The following is a 20,469-nucleotide window of genomic DNA, read 5'->3' on the forward strand; positions in this document are numbered from 1 at the left end:
TATTTGTTAGTCCTTATTACCTTATAATATAACCCAAAAGGTTTTAGCAAAAACTGATTCCCAATACTTCTGGCAGCTAAAATAATATGTTTTTCCAATAAGCTTTTTTTTAAAACAAGCTTTTTGAAATAAGCTTTTTATGCAAGCTTAGAATTAAGAATTTTATACTTAATAAGATTAAGCTCAAACATATGGCAAATTTGTTGAAAGTTTTAAGTTACATTATTTAAAATTTTACAAAACAAAATTTTTTAAAAAATATAATATTTTAAAAATTTTAATAAAACACCATAAATAATATTATAAATATATTTTTTTATTTAAATTTGGTTTGAATATATTTTTGACATATGGGTATTGCAAACTTTCAAATAAGCACATGTCAAAATGTTTAATACGCTACGTTGTTGTAAGCTTTTTGAATTAAATTTGTGTATTTCTTGTGTCAACAGAACAGAAGAAGACACAAGAAGAAGAACACCCCAAATGAAGTAAAGAAATGTGGAAAAACTAGTATGTCTTGGACTTTAATGCGTTGCGGTAGTATTTCGTGCGGTAAAATGTGGTACAAGTGTTAGAAAAAAGTGCGTCGCAACGCGCAACGCGGCTGCCGTTTATATTACTAACAAATGTGCAAAAATTTATATGTGTGAAAAAGGAATAAAAAAATAATAATTGTTATAAATTTATTCGTTGTTAATTGTGCAATAAACTTGGCTTATAAATATTTTAAATATGTTTTTGTGATGATTTAAAAAAAAAAAATTTCAGTGCTTTTATGAAAAGTAAAAAATAAAATAAAATTTCCTTCAGCAATTTGGGCAAAAAAAAGCGGGTAGAGTTTTTAGGTGTGGTACAAACGTTGTAAGTGAGGGGAGTAGTAACATGGCGCCCGGCGTATGTGTAACAAGTTTCCGTATGCTTCTAAGGCATAAAGCAAGTTTTGTCCGTTCGGGACGCACAATACCCTTGGCTTGGAATCCATTTCGAGGAACCATCACAGTGGTAAGCTAAAATATTAATGTTACTTAAATTAAAAAAAAATAAATTGGGTTTTAATAAATGTTAATTTATTAAAAACGTGTCTCCAAAGCTGCTGAAAAAAAACAAAATAAATTCACTAAACTTATAAATCAAAAACCAAAAAAAAAATGTGATACACAACAGCTCTTGCTTTACAAACTAAAATCCAAATGTGCCAAAAATACAAAAAAAAAACTTAAAAAACTTTGCAATTTATGTGTCTGTTTTTAAAACATATCAAAAAAAAATTTAAAAATTAAATTCTTAAAAAATGTGATAAAAAGATTCTGCCAAAGGCGTACCCATAACGGATTTTTATGTTATTCAGACAACATAAAAAGAATATGCAGAACTAAGAACAAGACGTAAACTTTTTACTTTATTTTCCTTTTGTTTATTATCAACATTTTCTTTTGATAATTTTCTTTTCCGTTGAACTTGAACACATTTTCCGATGAAATACCTATAGCAGCTCCCCTACCACGCAGCCTCCTGCAACACACAATTAACTTGTTTTTATTTTTGAAGTTAACAGAAATAAATGTCAAACGCGAAGAGAGCAACAACCACAAAAATATTCTCTCTCATTTTATTGTTGTTGATTTCGCTGCTTGTTTTTTATATGCCGGTCGGTGGGTATATTTTTGTTATTTATACATTCTTCATTATTCATTGATATTGAATGTATGAACAATTTTGTCACCCTCCTACGGCTTTGCATGTTACCTCTTTCAGTTTTAGGAGTTCACATCGCTACGCAACAGAGTTTATTTTCACATTACGTAGCTGCGGCTTATCCAAGTTCTAGTCAGTGACGACGACAAGTCAGTTTGAAAATAAACATGAAAAAAATTAAAAATTCGATAGCCACAATTGTTGTTGTTTGGTAAATAATTTTGATTGGATTTGTTCAATTATTTGCGGCTGTGGACAATTATTTGCATTTCGGTCAGTTGAATTAGATGAAAATAATTTTAAATGAAAATACAAAAAAAAATGGAATATATATTTTTTTTTGCTGATACTGTCAAACTTCCATAACTCGAAGTACTATTTTGCAAAGAAAAGATTCGACTTCGAGTTAGAGAATTTATATATTTTTTTTTAATTTTTGGAAGAATCTAGAATTATATTTTAAGTTACATATTTATTAACTTGAAATCAAATATTGTACAGAAGTTATAGTGAAGTGAAACATTTAGAAATTAGGTTTTGGGATTTCAATTTCTTTTTCTTATTTTCAATAAAACAGATTCCAATTTATTCCAAGCCTTTTAGTGATAATCAGTTGGAGAATCATTCCTTTGTAATTAAAAATTCTTCTGCTATATGAGACTTCTACTTCATTCTTATAAGGCTGCTGAACAATTTCATCCACCGAACCCTCATCATCACTTTCCGTTGCACTTAGAATCGGATCCACTATAATGAGATATATAGAGAGTTATAATGCTCAATAATATCGTCATCTGTAAGAAAGCTTGATGTACAAATTTCTTTCACAAGCACAATATAGTCGTTTTGAGTAGCATTGGAAATTATTTAATTTACATTAAACCACGTTTAATAATTCTGTTCCATAAATGCACGGTCTTCATTAATATTGTTTAAGAAAACTAAAGGAATGTCTTCCTGTTCGTCCCATGTGGAAAATTGGTCAAATCCAGCATTTCTAGAGCAATGCGCTATCGTTTGACTACTCACATCAATATCTCAAGCTTATGTTAGATGATTTATGCAATCTATAAGTGTAATATCCTGCTTTTAGTTTATTTCTATACGCTTTAGAACTTTTTTTACGATTCTGTTGCGATAGTTACACTTTAAATTTTGAAGTACTTCCTGATCAAGTGGCCTATGGGTTCGTTGGATAGTGATTCGGTTTTCTACAGAAATTCAATAATATATTTATTTCTAATTCGAGTGCTAACTGTAACACAATATAAAATTTTTATTTTTAAGAATTTTGCAAGCTAATATCGATAACTAGCTTCTAAGAGTAAATTAAGATTTTCTGCTTTTTCTGAAGGCTGTCCTTATGTACAGTGAATGAGTCCTTTGTCATCTGTTTGAGAGCGACCAAAGATCGTCAATTAGGACTCCAACTTTTTGCGGGTTTTGATTCTACTAAAACCATCTCTTAAAAATGAATAGGAAAAATTTTCACCAACATGGAACTTATTACAGTAATTAAGGGAGTGAATTAAGATAAAACAGCATATAGATATTAGGTTTGGTTTGGAGAGAAGGAAATTAGGTGAAGAGTTATTGTGTAAGTGCTAAGGGTAGGCTAATTGTATGGACGGAGTGATGAAAGCATTCGAATGCCTCTCATCGAAATTAGAATGTCAATAAAACATTTATGTTTTTCATTTGAAATATAATATTGTGCAGTAACATGAAATGGAATAAATGGCTACATAATATAGTCGTTTTCAGAAAAAGTTTCATTTGATGATTATCACCATTTTTAAATTATATATTTTGTATAAGTACCGCTGACTGATTTCTGATCTATGCATTTATAAACTGATCTGATAATAATTATTTATTAACCGTATGTAAAAACTAACTACCTTTTAGTTATAAGACCATTCTTTAAGATACCTATATTCAGTTGATTATTTTAACCAATTAGCTTCCGAAATAAATTCAGATAGAGTTGAATGTAAAATACCCCATTAAATAATAGACCCTTCCGAAAAATAGATCACTTCCGCTTACCAGCGCGTAGAACCGAAAGATAGCCAAGATTAAATTTCAACTACTGTCCAAATTTTAGTATATATGGAATATTAGATTTATATAGTATGAAACAATTTGTTATCATCTATTCCAAAAATTTTTTAATTGAAATAACCAAACTTTAATGTTTTTAAAGTAACCAATAAACGGGACCGTTTAGCCTAAAATTAATCACAAAATAATGCTTAAAACACATTTAATTTAACAATAAAAATAATAAGTTTTGTCAATTTATCTTACAGAAATTAGTATAAGAAAAACACATTTTTTAATTTATTATTTTTAAAAATAATGCTACATAAATATACAAAAGTGATTTATTTGAATTTTTGGTAGCATTGAACATATTTATGTTTATATAAGTTACAACATTCTACACATAACTTGAGTAGATTAACAATACGGTTAATACACAATATAGACATATTATATACGTAGTTCCTAGACTTCTGTAATCTTCTAAAATTGAGATAAAATTTATATGTAAATGGAAATTTGATTTAATGAAAAGTTAAAAAATTATATTACTTTAATCTAAAAGAAAGTCAAGAAACTTTTTCACAAAAAGATGTGACCGAAAATGTCTGATCAGTACATTCAAATGATTTACTGTTGTGACAAAAAAGCGTAGGAGTCAAATACAACATATTTTTTTGAATAAAAATAAGAGAAATTTTTGCATAAAAATAAAGACAATCCTTCGCATATTTTATAGACCATCGACCATATTTTATAGACCAGTTTTTCAAATGTGAATCGTATATCTTCATTAATATTAAAAACTGTATTATACTTATAGTCGATTGAAAACTAAATTCGACTATTAACAAATTCAAGATCTTGAAACACAATTATTTATATTTGAATCAATATTAATTAGCAGCTATAATTTATTTTTCAATAAAAGTTAGTTAAATTCTATGCTAAAAAGCATTTGTCCGTTTCGACAACTAACGAATGCTTGTGTTGAATCGGACAGATTGACAAAAGGTAATGGTTGGATGGATGAAATGATTCAGAAAACATATTCATATTTATAAAGTTACGTGGTCGTACGTGTATATTTAAATATTATACATAATAAAATGTAATATATTATGAAATATATAATAAAAAAGTAGTATAGCATATAAAAAAACATTTATATTTATGCTTTATTTTATTTTATTGGAAATATGAAATCTCCAGCAATACAAAACTTCACATGAAAAATCCATAATCAGTGAGATTCTTCATGTATTTTTTTTTTTTTTTGTACAATGACATCATTATGAACTTTCGAATGAACTTTGAGTTATTAATTAATATGTTTGAAAGATTTCATTTTATACGCAATGTAAATAATATATTTACTTCATATACTGAAATATTTACTTAAAGATAATTATCTATTCTCAAACTTCATTGTTATATGTAAGTCTTGGCGATGCATAAATTTTGTTTATTTTAAGTATACTTTTTTTCTATTGTATGTTGTATTATTCTAATGAAATATAGATATATATATTTATGTTAATTTTTTATTGTATGTTTAACTATAATTACATTACTTATATGGCGATAAATATTGAAATTTCGGTGCTAATGCCCTTTTGCACAATCTAATATGTCAGACTGTCAGAGAATGAAATAAGCTAAGAAGAAGAGAACAAAATGAAACAATTTTGCTGTTAAATAAATAAATTATTTTTTTTTTTGTCTCAACACAACTTGAATATGAAATTTATTCAATGAAATGCAAGTTAAAGTCTAAATAATAAAATATTCTCAGAGAAACTCAAATTATCGATAAAAACTTTTTGTGAGCTTTTGCTTAATTTTATTATTATTTTTTTTTGTTAAATATTCACATTGTTAAATGTTGCAGATATTCATACATTTTTATAAATATTAATTTATTTTATTTTTTTAATTATTTCAGTTTTTAATTTGTAGTGATCTACTGTTTTTGCTACTTGAATATTTAAAAATAATGTGTGGTTATTTCTAGTTATATATATAATCCACTATTTATATACTTCCAACAGGCATTTGACAATATTAAATACTCTTGGATGGAGTCTACTTTTATAAAATCTGGAACATTAAATATACATAGCAGTCTGGTTAAAATCATGATGAAAATCTAGCTTACTAATGTAATTAGAATACCATTGTGTGTTTAATAGTGCGAAGACCCCTATTCCGCTTGCCTTTTCTCCGTTCAACATAATGTCTTATTGTATTTTAAGTTCCTCGAATTAGTGGCTTTAAGTACTGACATTATTTTATATGACTGAAATCGCTTAATATAATAATGAAGTTAGTTTTTTGGTACTTATATGAGAAGACCTAAAATACTGCATTTTTACTTTTTGATTTTAGTCTTCCTCTGTTTTCTTGGGATTCAATGACCATCTATTGTTAAAAGCAGTCCTTTATGTACCATTTAATAATTTCGATTCTTAAGTATGTATAGTTCTACTGTTTCATACATATTATGTTGCTTTTCGAAATCTTCTTAATACAATATTTTGGTAAGCCCCGATTTTTCATTTGATACTTTATAACTACCGCATTAAGTATGGCTCCGATTTTTTCAATAAAGTAAAATGCTACGTTTCTTTATGGGTAATAGCGACTACGCATCACAATGAAGACCTATTTGTTTGGAAACTAACATTTTGTTTTTGATGCTGAATTTGTCACCTAATTAAATCCTCTCATTCTTACTTTTATCAAAAATAGCTCTTCAAAAAATAATTTGCAATCGAAAGTCAAGCCCAGACATCTTACTTTAATCTCCTAATTTAAATTGGAGTAGTTAAAAGTTATAAAGTTTTCTGAAAGTTTGGTTTCTTTAACTTATTTTGAAGATTGTTTTTGATCTTAATGCAATGTTTAAATTTTCAAAAAAATATCAGACTATACATTATAAAAAATTGACCTCGAATTTTCTCGTATTTTCAGATATAAAATAAAGCAAAGAATAAAAAAAAACTATAAGGTACTACATTAAACTATATTTAAGAATTTTAAAAAACTTCACTACTGAAGTTGCATTTATAATTTATAAATAACCTTCTTCAAGGCAGAGTATATATTAAGATCATAGCATAGACCTAATGATAACCCGTTCATAATAATTATTAATGTATTTGAAAATGTGTAAGAATTTAAATACATTGGAATAGTATTAAGTTCAAAATAAGCACTTTTGAGCATTCCTTTAAATATTGGATATCGGATTGGTTTTAAAGGTTGATCTTCAGTGAAATAAATTTTTCTTGATGCATTAGGTATACTGTTCTATTCTAGAAAATATAACTCCCAATCGATATAATATTTTCCATATACTAGTTTTACATCTATTATACAGGATTACAATAACAAAATACCAAAGTATCGTGCGTTAAATTTTCAACTATTGCATTTTATACCAATTAAATTGAATTGATTTTTTCACAAAAAAAATTAACAAAAAGGAATTTAAAGTTATTTTAATATACATATTTAGAATGTTGGCATCTACATTGATTGTATAATATTAAATATTAGGCGTAGTTCAGCGTTCGAAGTTCGGCTATATAATAGAAAAACTGATTTGTTTCAATTTAATTTATTTACTACTCGTAATATTTAAGATCTAATAAAAATTTGAGCTTGAATTTCATGACTTAATAATACAAACTTATGTTTTTATCAAGTTTGATCTGGAGCAGGGCTGACCAAAGATTGATCCGCGGCTAATGTTTGGGCGGCCCGCGACATCTTTTTAATCTACTATAATTACGTAAATTTTCTTTTGGCGTAATGGTGAAGCTACATTATTTTGTTTTATTGATATACCAAGTACAGTAATTTAAAGTGATAAATTAATAAAACTAAATTTAATATTATAACTTTTATTTATTTAATATAATAAATTTAATATTTATAATGTTATAATGTATTTATTATAACAACTATGAACGTAACATATGTATTTGTTTCTGCGGCCCTAAAATCTGTACAGAAATTTGTATTGACCCGCGATCGAATTGTCTGCACAGCTCTAATCTTGAATATTATCTCAAACGTATGGCCAAATTTTCCTCAAGCTTCAAACCTGCTAAAGAATTTCCATTGATTCTGAGTGAATTTTAACTGAAAATTTGATCAATATCAAAGTTTAATATCAAATTCGCTTTTTTTTTTGAATGGAATGGTTTTTAACTGAACCCCATATTAATATTCAGCTTTGAAAATATATCTATCGCTTAATCTCAAGTGTACCTTAAGTTTGTTATTGAGTTTAAATATTTATTGAGATCTTACTATCTCTAAAATTTTACTAATACATATTTTCTTCTTGTTTTGAAATCTAATAAAATAAAAATTATTCTTAGTGTTATAAATTATACTTTATACTGTATAAATTTTAGACAGATTAGATTTTATTTAAAAAGATTGTACTATATTCACACAAGTATTATCTTTGAATTTATTCTTAAATAAACTAATTTAATTATTTTTTGATTAAACTTTAACATCAACATCACACCTTTATTTTCAAAGTATTCCGGTACACATTACTTTCTGTTTAGTAGATAAAAATATTATGAATAAAATATAGCTTTTTGGTGGTTTTTATCAAATTTAAGAAATTTTCTTCTCATCCCAAAGCGGCTTCACTAAGTTTTGTTCATTGTTTACATAAATTTAGTAAGTATCTTTTGGCCACATGCTTTTCATTATACGTTTCCGGTTTGTTGCTAAAAGTGTTCTGCTTGTGTCATACCTTGCCACCTCGCTATAATCATAAAACTTTGCTATGAGTAACTGAATTAACAAATGCCATGCACTCACATTTTACGTCTACGCTCTTATTAAATATATTAAATAATTATAAACATTTTTATGTGCATTTTTGCCGATGATTAATTTTGTTTTTATGTGTAAGTCTGAATCATTAAATATTGAAATAAATCACTGGATGACATTAGCTAAATATTATCAGTAAAATACTTCTCTTCAAAGTTCATAAAATTATTTTTATTTTATTTTTTATAGTTTTAGTATTTTAAATAATCATATAAATAATTTTGTATCATATACGAGTATGAAGACATATTTTATTTTATTTTATTATCAAGTATAAAAATAAAAAAAATATTTGATGTCATTTTTTTTTATTTGTTTATTACTGTCACATGTCTAACAAAATGCAAAAATGCATAAATTTTATAGAAGACATTCTGGCGTCCTTGTGTTGTGAACGAAAAATTCATTTTCCAAATGTATCTCAACACGATAATTGTAATATACATTTTAGTTCATTTCTATATTCAAAAGTAAGCATTTAATAATTTTCAATTACGCATAAAATATTATAACAAAATATAAAAATATACTTTCTCGGTTCGAAGTAATTGATATCAGTCGAAATATAAATTTATTTTAATTTATTTCTGAATCTTGCTTTAAATGTCAGTTGCAATTGACTGCAATTAATCATATTGTCATGCAAATTTTGTAGATACTTCTTTTTTTATTTTTGTACTAATTTTTGTTAAAAGGAAAGTATTTTATGTTTAAATGACATGTACCATGATATGAATTTGATTTCAAATACCCTACACACACTCGAGAAAGTGATACTTGTAAATAATTAATATTTTCTTGACGGACTAAACATTTGAAAGATTTAGTTATTTCAAGAGTTTTCTAGTTATGTTATAAAAAAGTTTTCTAATTTTAATCTGCTAAAAAAAAAATATTAAGTGGTCTTACTATATTTAAAAACAATTTTTTACAAATATACTGCATATATATAGTATACTATATTTTGTAAGGCTTGTTTGGCTACTTTTAAACAAAACCATTTACGGGCTGTTTCTATATACAGTCAAACTTCCATAACTCGAACTTCCATAACTTGAATTTTCTATAACTCAAACTAAAAAGAGTGCAAGAGTGTTTAGAGAGTAAATTATATATAATTGCAAAAAAAAAATTCTTCAACTCAAAGTCTTCATAAGTCGAACCTTCTCTTTGGGAAATGGTACTTTGAGTTCTAGAAGTTTGACTGTACTTTTATGTGTAACAAGTTTTAGTCGCAAGTTTGTTTGTTTTTTATTAGTAATGTAATGAGTAATAAGTAGAATTTGTTAATTTAGTATTGCTTAACGACTATACATATTGAAGTTCTTTCAATTATTAGTTTAAGCAAACTAACCACAAATTGTCCCATTCCTATGAATAATAAATATTTTTAATTTAAGCAATAGTAAAATGTCAATATTTATTTATTTATTTCTATTTGAGCCAGTGCACTTGAGCACTTTTACTCTTTCTTAACTCGAAGTATTTTTAAAACCCCTCTTTACGCCTTGACTGGATTATTGTTTATCACTTCATCAGACTAAGCAATAATTGACCTCTGATCTCTATTTATATTAAAATTAATAAATTAAATATTTCTTTTTATATTTATATTATAATATTTATTTTAATAGTCAATCAGGGGAAACAGGAGAAATCGTATGCAGCAGAAGCGTCTGAAGAGAGAAGTACAGTGTTAGTACTGTATCAGTACTCCAATCAGGAAACTCACTAATAGTTTGTTATGGCCATATAAATTAGTAAAATTCGAATATTTAAGCTGCTATATATATAAAATTTCTGGAAAAATAAGTCCAAGTTCGTTGAAACCTACATCAGTCTATAAGAGCACTTTCATCACGTTAAAGTTAAATATGTTAGGGGACATTGATTTTCTTTCTCTTTTTAAATAGAATACCTTTTAGCAAAACGTAAAGAAAGTATTAAAAAGACGATAGTTCACAAGTTTGCTGGTAGTACTAAGTGTCTTCATATCGTTGGCAATCTAGTTCTTTCACCTGAGATGCTGTGTCGTCTACAGCATTTTCCGCCAGCAAAAGTAATTAATATATTTCATAATTATTTCAAATTTGTTGTTAGGATCTCTTCATTACTTTCTAAAAATTTTTCCCTTATTTTCTTAAATCCATACCTTATGTGATTATAAATAAGTAATTCTATGGTAGGCATCGCGTTAAGAAAAGTGTTATGGTGAAGAATGCGTGATAATTCTTCACCATAACCACCAATTTTATACACTATATAGAATATAACCTTTTAAAATTCTTATTTTTTTAAAAACATGTTTGCTGTGTTTTTCAATTAGTAATTTTTTTAATACCATCAATACCAATATCTTTCACTTGTGATTGTAATGTCGTATTCATGTTAGATTATAATGTTAAGATTATATTGATAAGATTATCATATTATAATGTTAAGACCTTTTAAAGAGATTTCCTTAAAAGCTTTCTTAATTTTGGTCGAATTTTATGAATTTTAGAGATATCATTCGGGTTTACATAGCTTTGTATATATGTTAAGTTGGCTTGTAAATTTATTAGATTAATCTGAAAGATCAGATTAAAGACTTTAAAAGATACCGAATTTTTACCTAACGTTGTTGTCCCATATTTTTTCGAATAGACACATTTTTGTAAATTTTTTTTGTAACTATAGGTCTTTTTATAGCTTTTTTATACAATTTTTTTACTAAAATACAAATTAATTTTGTTTATACTAAAAACTAAATTATCTATCCGTCTTTAAATATTTAATACAACACAAAATAAATTTAAAATTTTCATTGATTAGGGTTCAGTATACAAACTATGCCTTAAAACGCAAATATTTCAATTTAATTTTTTAAAATAACATCAAAATTGTAATATATAATATTTTCATTTGTGCATTTTTCATTTAAATTCTCATAAAACCTAAATAATTTAATACTAGAATATTTTGCTTTTTGGTTCACTGCATGCATTGTTAATCGAATTTTGTTGTACATTTCCAAAATTTATTTAAATTCAAATGAAGTTTTATTTGTAGCAAATAAAATTTTTTTATTATTCATGCTGAAGTTTATCATGTAAAACACAATAAATATCAAAATATTTTAGTATTTTTATATAGAGACTTGAATTACGAATAAAAAGCATAACATTTTATTACAAAGTGAAATTACTTACTTGTAGATATTTTTATGTTTCATTGAAATACAATTTGAAAAAAAAACACTTTCGATATTAAGTAATTGCACTTGATATAAAAATTTGTTAACAGGGTTCAAATGAGGTCGTTGAGTTAGACAAAAGTTGAGCAATAAATACTGAAGTGTTTCCTTTAGAACAGTGTCAACAGTTTCTAATTATAATAATATAATTTAGCTCTTAATGAATATATTAACCATATTTAGTCAGAAATGGTATAACTGCATACATGCAATAAGAAAAGTGAATAAATATTTTCAGAAATATGCAATTTAACCCCTTTAAAAAACAAAAGAATAAGTTCAAAAAAGTACCAGCTAATTGCACTAAAAAAAATTGAAGAATGATTTTATAAAAAAAACATTTACCTGGAAAACTTTTGAACAAACATTTTCAATATTGTAGTAGTAGTAGCTTTATTTTTACTTCATTTTAAAGTTATTATATTACATCGAAGTTATATAATAATTATAATACATATAATTATAATAAATATACATAAAGCTTACAGCTATGGCATTTTAGCCCTCTGCCGGAAGTTTAGATTAATCTAATAGCTAATTAACTAATAACTAATTAATCCAATTTTTATAAATATTAAATAGGTATTCTTGGTTATGAACTCAATACAACATAAAAATTAAATTAAATTACTTTAACAAAAATAATAGATTTTATATAAGTTAATTTAAAAGTCTTCATTAATAATATTTTGCCTATATTTAAATGTAGTTTTAATAAACGCCGTTAACAATCTCCAGTTGGGGACATTCAGCAACCGTATGGTTTCATTGACATCGAGCGCGGGTTTACCGAAGTACAGCAATCTATGTTCTTTAAAAATTGGGCATTCACCTACTAAGTGTATAACATCGCCTTTCAATTTAAGGTTGCATATCGTGCACAGCGTGTCTAGACTTTCATGCGGTACGTAGCACAATCGTAGGAGCTCGCCGCGGGTTTTGAAGATTGTCCTTATTGTTTCTAGGTCATATTGCTCGTGAAAGTAATTATTGACACCTAGATCATAATTCAACTTATTATATGCATCTCTCGATATACTGTTTCTTGCCGTTTCTACAAAATTTCTACGTTCTTCAATACTTAGTTTCGTTATTATATTTTTTTGCCACATTTTCCAGTTTTTCACTAATACTCAAACATTTTCAATATAAGAAGAATTTTAACTATACTTCAAAAATTTACTTTATTAATTTAAAGTATCTCTTATTAATTTATACTAATTATTACAACTATTGTCGTAAATTCACCCAACAGCCAGTACTGCGGTCGGAAGAGTTATATTGTACCAAATTCCACTCTTAATTACACAAACCCATTTAAACCTTTGTTAACAAAATCCGGAACTAAATCTGAAGAAGAGCTCTTAATCTGTTGTGGTGACAGAAATTTCATATGGAATAAGTTTCTTCTGTGCATTGTTAAAGCTACACAATCACAAATAATATGCATGGTTGTTTTCTCATCTTCGAGCCATAATCTACATCCCGAATTAGCTGATAATCGAAGTTTATATAGGTTATATTTCACCTATAATGACTCGTAATGAAATCCGTTAGCAGCCTTAAATTACCTTTTCAGACTTTAAGAATGTTTTTGCAGGAATACGGTTTTATTAATGTTTGGCTTTGTTTAAGTCGGGGGGAATCTTCCCAGTACATCAGCAGCAAAAGATTCTCCCTCTCCTTGATTATTTGTCTTGTACTGACCCAGTATAACCCATAGAGGGATTGAGGGTTGAGGGCCTGTAAAAGCAATTTTTGATGCAGTTCTGGCAGGCTCAAGAGCTTGTTCATTTTCAAAAACCCCTATGATCTGGAACTCAATAATGACTTACCTTATTTCAAGCTGCAAGTAGTTATAGAAGCTCGTAATACTTAAGGACATGTTTTAATTTAAAAGTCCAAAAAGGCAGAGCATTAAAAGCAAAGTTTTAAGAAAGTAATAATATAAGTATCTTAATTTTTACCTTATTACAGTTTCGCTTTTTAAAAAATTGTAATTTTAAAGTTAACATATTTTAATTGCTCTTTAAATTCTTAGAAAATTATTTAAAGTAACATTAAATGTTTATTTTTTCTCAACAATTATGTATGTAAGCATGTATAAAAGATATATATAATTTTTTATCTTTTAAACGATGTCATTTGCAGACAAAATAAAACCATTGTCTACGTTGACGCACTTCTTCAAAATTATTCAAGGATAAAATTTCTTGTGTGTAATTAGCATAAAAATCACTTCATTAAATTAAATTAAATGGGATTCTGTTGATTATACGTGAATTCATTAAAAAAATAATTGATATACATTAACAAAGTTTTTGTTTTCAGCTACAAAAGAGAAGAAAATCCATAATCTAAATATTCGTTTAATGAAAGAAAAATATTAAAATTGACAAATGTTTGAATAGATATAGTTTTTGTATGAAAAAATTTTTTTTTGTTATTATATATATTTTTTTATAAAACAAAAATATTTTTATTAAATTAAAGCACAATAAATTAAAGTGAAAACTTTTAAATAATCTTAATTTAAATAATAGCAATTGTATTAAAAAATATTATTCTTTATTTTTATTGGAAAGTTGAAGAATATCTTATCTTACCTAAATATTAATCGTAGTTGCTCTAATTTTTTATTGTGCAAGATAAATATTTTAATTAGATTATTGCATATATAATAATAACTGCAAGTAAGTTAGAATAAGAGCTAAACGGTAACAACGTCTTAAGTTTATTTGATATTCAGAATAGTATATAATCCTATTACTTTAGAGTCATGTGAATGGGAGGGCCACAGCATTTGTAGATTTTACGAGATATGGAATAAAACATTTTCTGCGATTGCCAGTAAACGAATCCAGTAGCTTTATTTGACTTTATTTGAATTGAATAATATGTTTTTGAAGTGATATCATAGGTTATAGTCTATCATTATCTCTTCTAATAATAGAAATATAGTTTAACAAGATAATCATAATTATTTAAATCATATAAGTATAAGTAATAGAAACATCCTAATTAATTATCGTAATTGTGAAGAATTGTTACTGAAAATTAAAAGATAAAAGATCTTCTGAAAGATCTTCCAGCCAAACCACTATGAACGGTTTTAATGTTTCAAAAATCTTTGTCTCAAAACCCTTAAAAGAAAAATTCGGTGAATATTTTTATAATAACATTAGATCATATTGAACTATGATCTATGAAAATTATTAACTAGTTTGTACAGTTGGTTATTACAGCTGATAATTATGTTATTGCTTTCGATTCAATTTTTAGATCACGACTGTTGAGCAGAAGCACTCACTTCCCTTTTTTATCGTTTAAAAGTAAAAATTTTGTTATATTGTATTGTTTATACTAAGTTTTGGTGCTTAGACAAAATTCAATTGGTTTAAGACATAATCCATTTAATAATAATATTGTTTGGTTATTTACTCGGTAAAGTTGGATAAAGTTGGATTAGATGGTTTCAATTTTTATACAGAAATATTGCTGGCCACTGGCCAATGCCAGTAATGTTGTGTTACATAGAGAGATAAATAGAGAGATATAGAGAGATAAATATGACAAAAATATCCGTATTTGCCTTATAATTTTGGCAGTTCTTTGATTGCACAAAGCCAACGTCAACGTTTTTGACAAAAAATTAAAAATTAAAGAAATTCATTGATCATGCATTGTATTTATTTCATCGAGTCTCCATATGCTTTTTTTGTCTTTTCAGTACTAAAATTACCAATTCGAGGAAGTCTTTTCAATTCCGGATATAAAACAATACTTAATGAAGTGCTTTAATGCTATACCTCATTTAACCTATATTATTATTATTAAAACTATTGTCGTGAAATCGCCCAACAGCCGATACTGCGGCCAGAAGAGTCCTATTGCTTCAAATTCCACAAAGCCCTTTAAAGTTTTAAAAACAAAATCCAGATCTAAATCTGAAGAAGAGCTCTTAATCTATTCTGGTGACAGAAACTCCATATCGAATAAGTTTCTTCTGTGCATTGTTAAGGCTGGACAATCACAAAGAATATGCATAGTTGTTTTCTCATCTTCGAGGCATAATTTACATTCCGAATTAGCTGTTAATCAAAGTTTATATAGGTGATATTTCAGACCATAATGACCCGTAATCAACCTAAAATTACGTTTTAATAATTTAAGAATGTTTTTGTAGGAGTACGGTTTTATTAGTACTTGGCTTTGTTTAAGTCGTGGGAGATCTTTCCAGTACACTAGCCGCAAACGATGCTCTTTCTCCTTGATTACTTATTTTGAACTTGCCTAGTTTAACCCACAAAATGGTTGAAGGCCTATAAAAGCCATAGCATATTTAGCCTAGAAAAACTGTATAGAACTCAAAATAAATTTTATATGATTTTTGCAGATTTTTTCATGCTTTACTGAATAACCTTGGATATTCTTTGTACAAAATGTACTGATATCGATGGTAACAATGAAAATGATAGTCTCGTTAAGCTTGAATATATTCATTGTTGGAAAGATATATATACAGTAATTGACTGAAAATCTAAACCTAAAGATAAAGCTTAAATAAGCAATGGTGCTCATTCGTTATCTCCTCATTCGTGATCTCTTTGAGTTATTGCAATTTTTGAGTGTTTCCACTTTCTGTTCTGCAGGTACAAAATCTGGAATCGCTAAATTGAGAAAATTAAAATTTTTTTTGCTTAACTTGACAGAAAATTCTGCTACATTTCGTTGATTTAATTGTGCGCATACGTTGACTGCTGGCTGTTGACGTTTCACTTCTCGACTTTTTTGTCACAAAATTCAGTTTTTTGTTGTCGTATCTCTTGTTTGTGTTTGTTTACCCACTTGAAAAATTGTTATTCATGTCACAATTTGACTTTGTATGTGTGGATTTGTGTGCAAAGTTAATATTTGGTATCATTTTTTTCATGCTCTAATATAATGTTCATTGTGGAGGGGGGATTAAGCGCTTTGATGACAAAGGGGCAAAATCGCACCCATTCCCGAATTCACATAACGTGTTGGGGTGCATTTTATTTATACATTTTGTGTTTTTTCACGAAAAAAAGAAAAATAAATAAAAAAGAACAAATGTAGCGCCGGTGGGCTTTCGTATATCTCAGGTTCTTATTTTCTGGTGACACATTTAACTTCACACTTGATTTTTGATGTTCATTTGTTAGCTTCCCTCTCGTATGGTCGTACGGTCGTATGGTCGTTTGCGTCGAAATGAGTTATATGAGGTGCTTCTACTGTTATCGTTCATCGCATTTTTTATGACTTGCTTTTATCTGATGAATTAAGCCACATGTTCTCTTATAGTTCATGAATGAATGCCGATTTCTATGAATATTATTTGCATATTTTGTTTGTTTTACTTGTGTATACTTTGTGGAAAATACTTCACAAATGATTTTTATATCGCATTATATACAAACAAATTGCAAGAAAAAAAATTTCAATTCATTACTGACATTTTTGTACATTAATAATTAAAAAATTCATGTCAGTTTTAATAACATTTTGATTACCATGTCCTGGAAGTGAAAGCTATAAAATAATGACTTTACATCATATCTAATGATATTAAAAAATCGATTTATGCAAATTTAACATTCCTTACATTTTTGCGTTCATGTTATATTAAAATATTAAAACACAATTAAAAAAATTTAGTCATAAAAAATTAGTATCATATTTATGTCATATTTGTGTTAATAACTTAGAACAACAACTCCAAATTTATAAATTAATGATGGTGAAAACAGATCATTGACTAAAATTTAAAAAAAAAAATTCTTTTCGTTTGCATAGACCAAATATATACCTAGATTGATACCAGATGAAGAACTAGAACTCGCAAGGTTGCTTCCATACTACAATTTTTTCAAATAAATTGAACACTCCGTAAAATGCCTTGTATCCGTGAAGAGAGTGCATTAAGTAGATCTCTAAGTCACAGTCCTATAGTCCTTGGGCCCATCACCCATCGACTCACAAAACCTTGATAATCAAACATATCATAGTATGATAAATCCCCCTGCTTTGGCATCAGATACAAGGATTTTGAAGGTGACAAATCCCTGTACGAGAATCATAATGAATGAAACCAATACCATAGAGGCCCTATGCTCCACTGGGAGATGACGATAAGAAGAAAAAGTAACAGTGCGACATCCGCTTACCTAATAATAATACTGATTGTTATGACAATAAATAACTTCTGAAAAGTTTAAATTTGTAATAGTCAATATTTCTGCATATTTTTGTTTAGCCCTAACTTTACATTTAAAATATGTACGCTATATGAAAGATTATTCATGGTTAAACTGTTTACTTTTCAAAGAGATACTTCTTAGATTAAATTAGCTGTAGGATAGTTTCATTCTTTGCAGGATGGAACTACAAATACAACTGTTCATTTAACAAAATGGCTACAGAAAATTTAGAACACTATTCTGGAAATCGTATTCGGTTAGAATATTTGATACAAAAACCTCATAAAACTTTTAATCTTTTTATTATTAGATCTACACTGCTCCTAATTTTTGCTACTAATTCAAACAAAGTGTCAATTAGAAAACACTTCCTTATCCTTTTAAATCGTTACTTTTTTTCTTTTTTTTTTCTATATATTTTTTTAAAACATTTTAATGATATATATTCCTATTTCTTTTAAGCGATTTTCCTAAAAACAAACATTCAGGTCCAATTAAGAATAGACTTTAAGCACTCATTCCGCCATTTCTAACATATGTATCGAATACTTTAAAAATTCGGAAATGTTCGAACTATTCAAATATATATAAGCTGCTTAAATTGTAAATCTGATATATGTTTTTTATGTTCGTCCATCACATGTACCTCAATATAATATTGCTTTCTAAATTTCACAAAATAGTTGCGTAGGAATGATTTTTCTATATTGGTTTGACTTGTTAATAAAAACCACTATTTTAAACTAATTTAGAAAATGGTATAAAACTTTTAAAATTTTTATTCGATTTTTATGTTAAGGCATTCAAAACGTTTGTATTAAAATAGTCTTTATATCAATCAAAAAATAAAAAGTTGTTTTAATATTTCTGTGGGAGTCGCATTACATTGAAAATCGCAAAAAAAGTAAAAAACTGGGCATCAAGGAAACCATGGAGTATTTCTTCTGTTTCTTGTTATGCTCTCTCGAAAACTTGAATACAATTTTTTGAATCGACTATTTTTTAAACGCTGTTGTACTTTATCCCTGATATTGCAGTGAATTCTCTCTTAAAATTTGCTAATGATAGACAACATTAAATAAAGTGTACTATCATTAAGTACCCTAAGAAATCTTATCTAGTATTGCTGCGGATCTATCAGGACTATGCGTGCTGGAAAAGAAATAAGAGACATTAACATGATGCTACAGCCAAATTTGCAAGACTTTCTTACTAGGAACTGTAACAATAATAACAATGATATTTTTTAAATTTGATTTTTACGTCAATACAACAGTAGATATTATTTTTACTTTAATAAAAACTGTGATATTTTAGAGAGTTTACGAAAAGTTGTGTTTAACACCAACAGAAATCCTTTTAATATTATTCTAATTAATTGAATTTTTGACTGACCATACAGTTGTGTCGACTATTGCCAAATACCCAACATCCGTAGTCTTGGAATTATTTCTTGTATTTAATTAATCGTAAATAAATGTTTGAGACAGCAAGTACCAGGAATTAAACTCGTGCCCTGCCAAACCTGAAGTTTAGAGTCAGTGTTCATTGGCCAACTGACCGCTACTTTTTGAAACTTCTCCAATAATAATTTTTGTTATAATAATAAAATAATTTTTGATATAATGTAAAGAGATATAGAAAAATAGTAACCGTATTCCAATAAGTCTAGGTATGAGGCTGTTATTGGATAGTCCCTTACTTATTTATTTTGATTGAATTTGTATGTATTTTTAATACACTGTGCAAAAACTTTAGCTATTAACTGTCGAAAAAAAATTACTAAATGAAACAACTTTTTAGTTCCGACTCATTTTAAAAAATTGTGAGCTTATTTAATCCATATATAAATAAATACTGAGTTAACAGTTGAAATAAAATACATATTGCACTCTGTTTAGGTTTATAATTACCCATAAAACTCAAGTGCTACAGTATTTAACTATAATAAAAAAAAATTTCATTAAAAGCTATAATTATGAACTCTTTTCAAAATAATTAATTTAAAATTAAACCACAAGAGTATATTCTAGCTAAGATATCCATTTCACTTGTGGACCCAACAATATGTTTCACACCATCACATAAAAAGTGCGGCAGTGAACCACAAATGATATATTTGATCCCTTTTTCGCTTTTTCCTTTGTTAGCTTTTGGCTTATGTATTTTGACGCTAACTTTCCGGCAATGAAAAGTTAAGTTTCGGTTGCCCAAAGTAGCTGTCAATTTTTTGTGCCCTTCACACAAGAAATTTATATTTATTTCCCCAAAAATATCTTGTAAAAAGATATCGTTTTCAAGAAAAAGTAATTTAATGCTAAAGTTGTTATGTTAATTATTTTTTTTGAACTTATTTTCACTACTATCTTAAATTCGTGCTACATTTTACAAAAAATAATTTGT

General features: G+C 27.1%; 1 protein-coding gene across 2 annotated transcripts in view; it reads left to right on the top strand.

Moving 5' to 3' along the window:
• The first annotated feature begins 506 nt into the window (after nt 1-506).
• The window catches only part of LOC119673379 (calcium uniporter protein, mitochondrial), a 151,703-nt gene continuing 131,740 nt past the window's right edge, over nt 507-20,469 (top strand). The window contains exon 1 of one of the 2 annotated variants that reach the window (XM_038084643.1): nt 507-1,005. In XM_038084643.1, coding sequence (XP_037940571.1) covers nt 886-1,005 — 120 coding nt within the window. In that variant the 5' untranslated portion in view covers nt 507-885. The remainder of the gene's footprint in view (nt 1,006-20,469) is intronic. The other variant, XM_038084644.1, reaches the window with a different exon arrangement.

This window comes from Teleopsis dalmanni, chromosome 1, assembly GCF_002237135.1.
Source record: "Teleopsis dalmanni isolate 2A chromosome 1, ASM223713v2, whole genome shotgun sequence".
Lineage (NCBI taxonomy): Eukaryota > Metazoa > Arthropoda > Insecta > Diptera > Diopsidae > Teleopsis > Teleopsis dalmanni.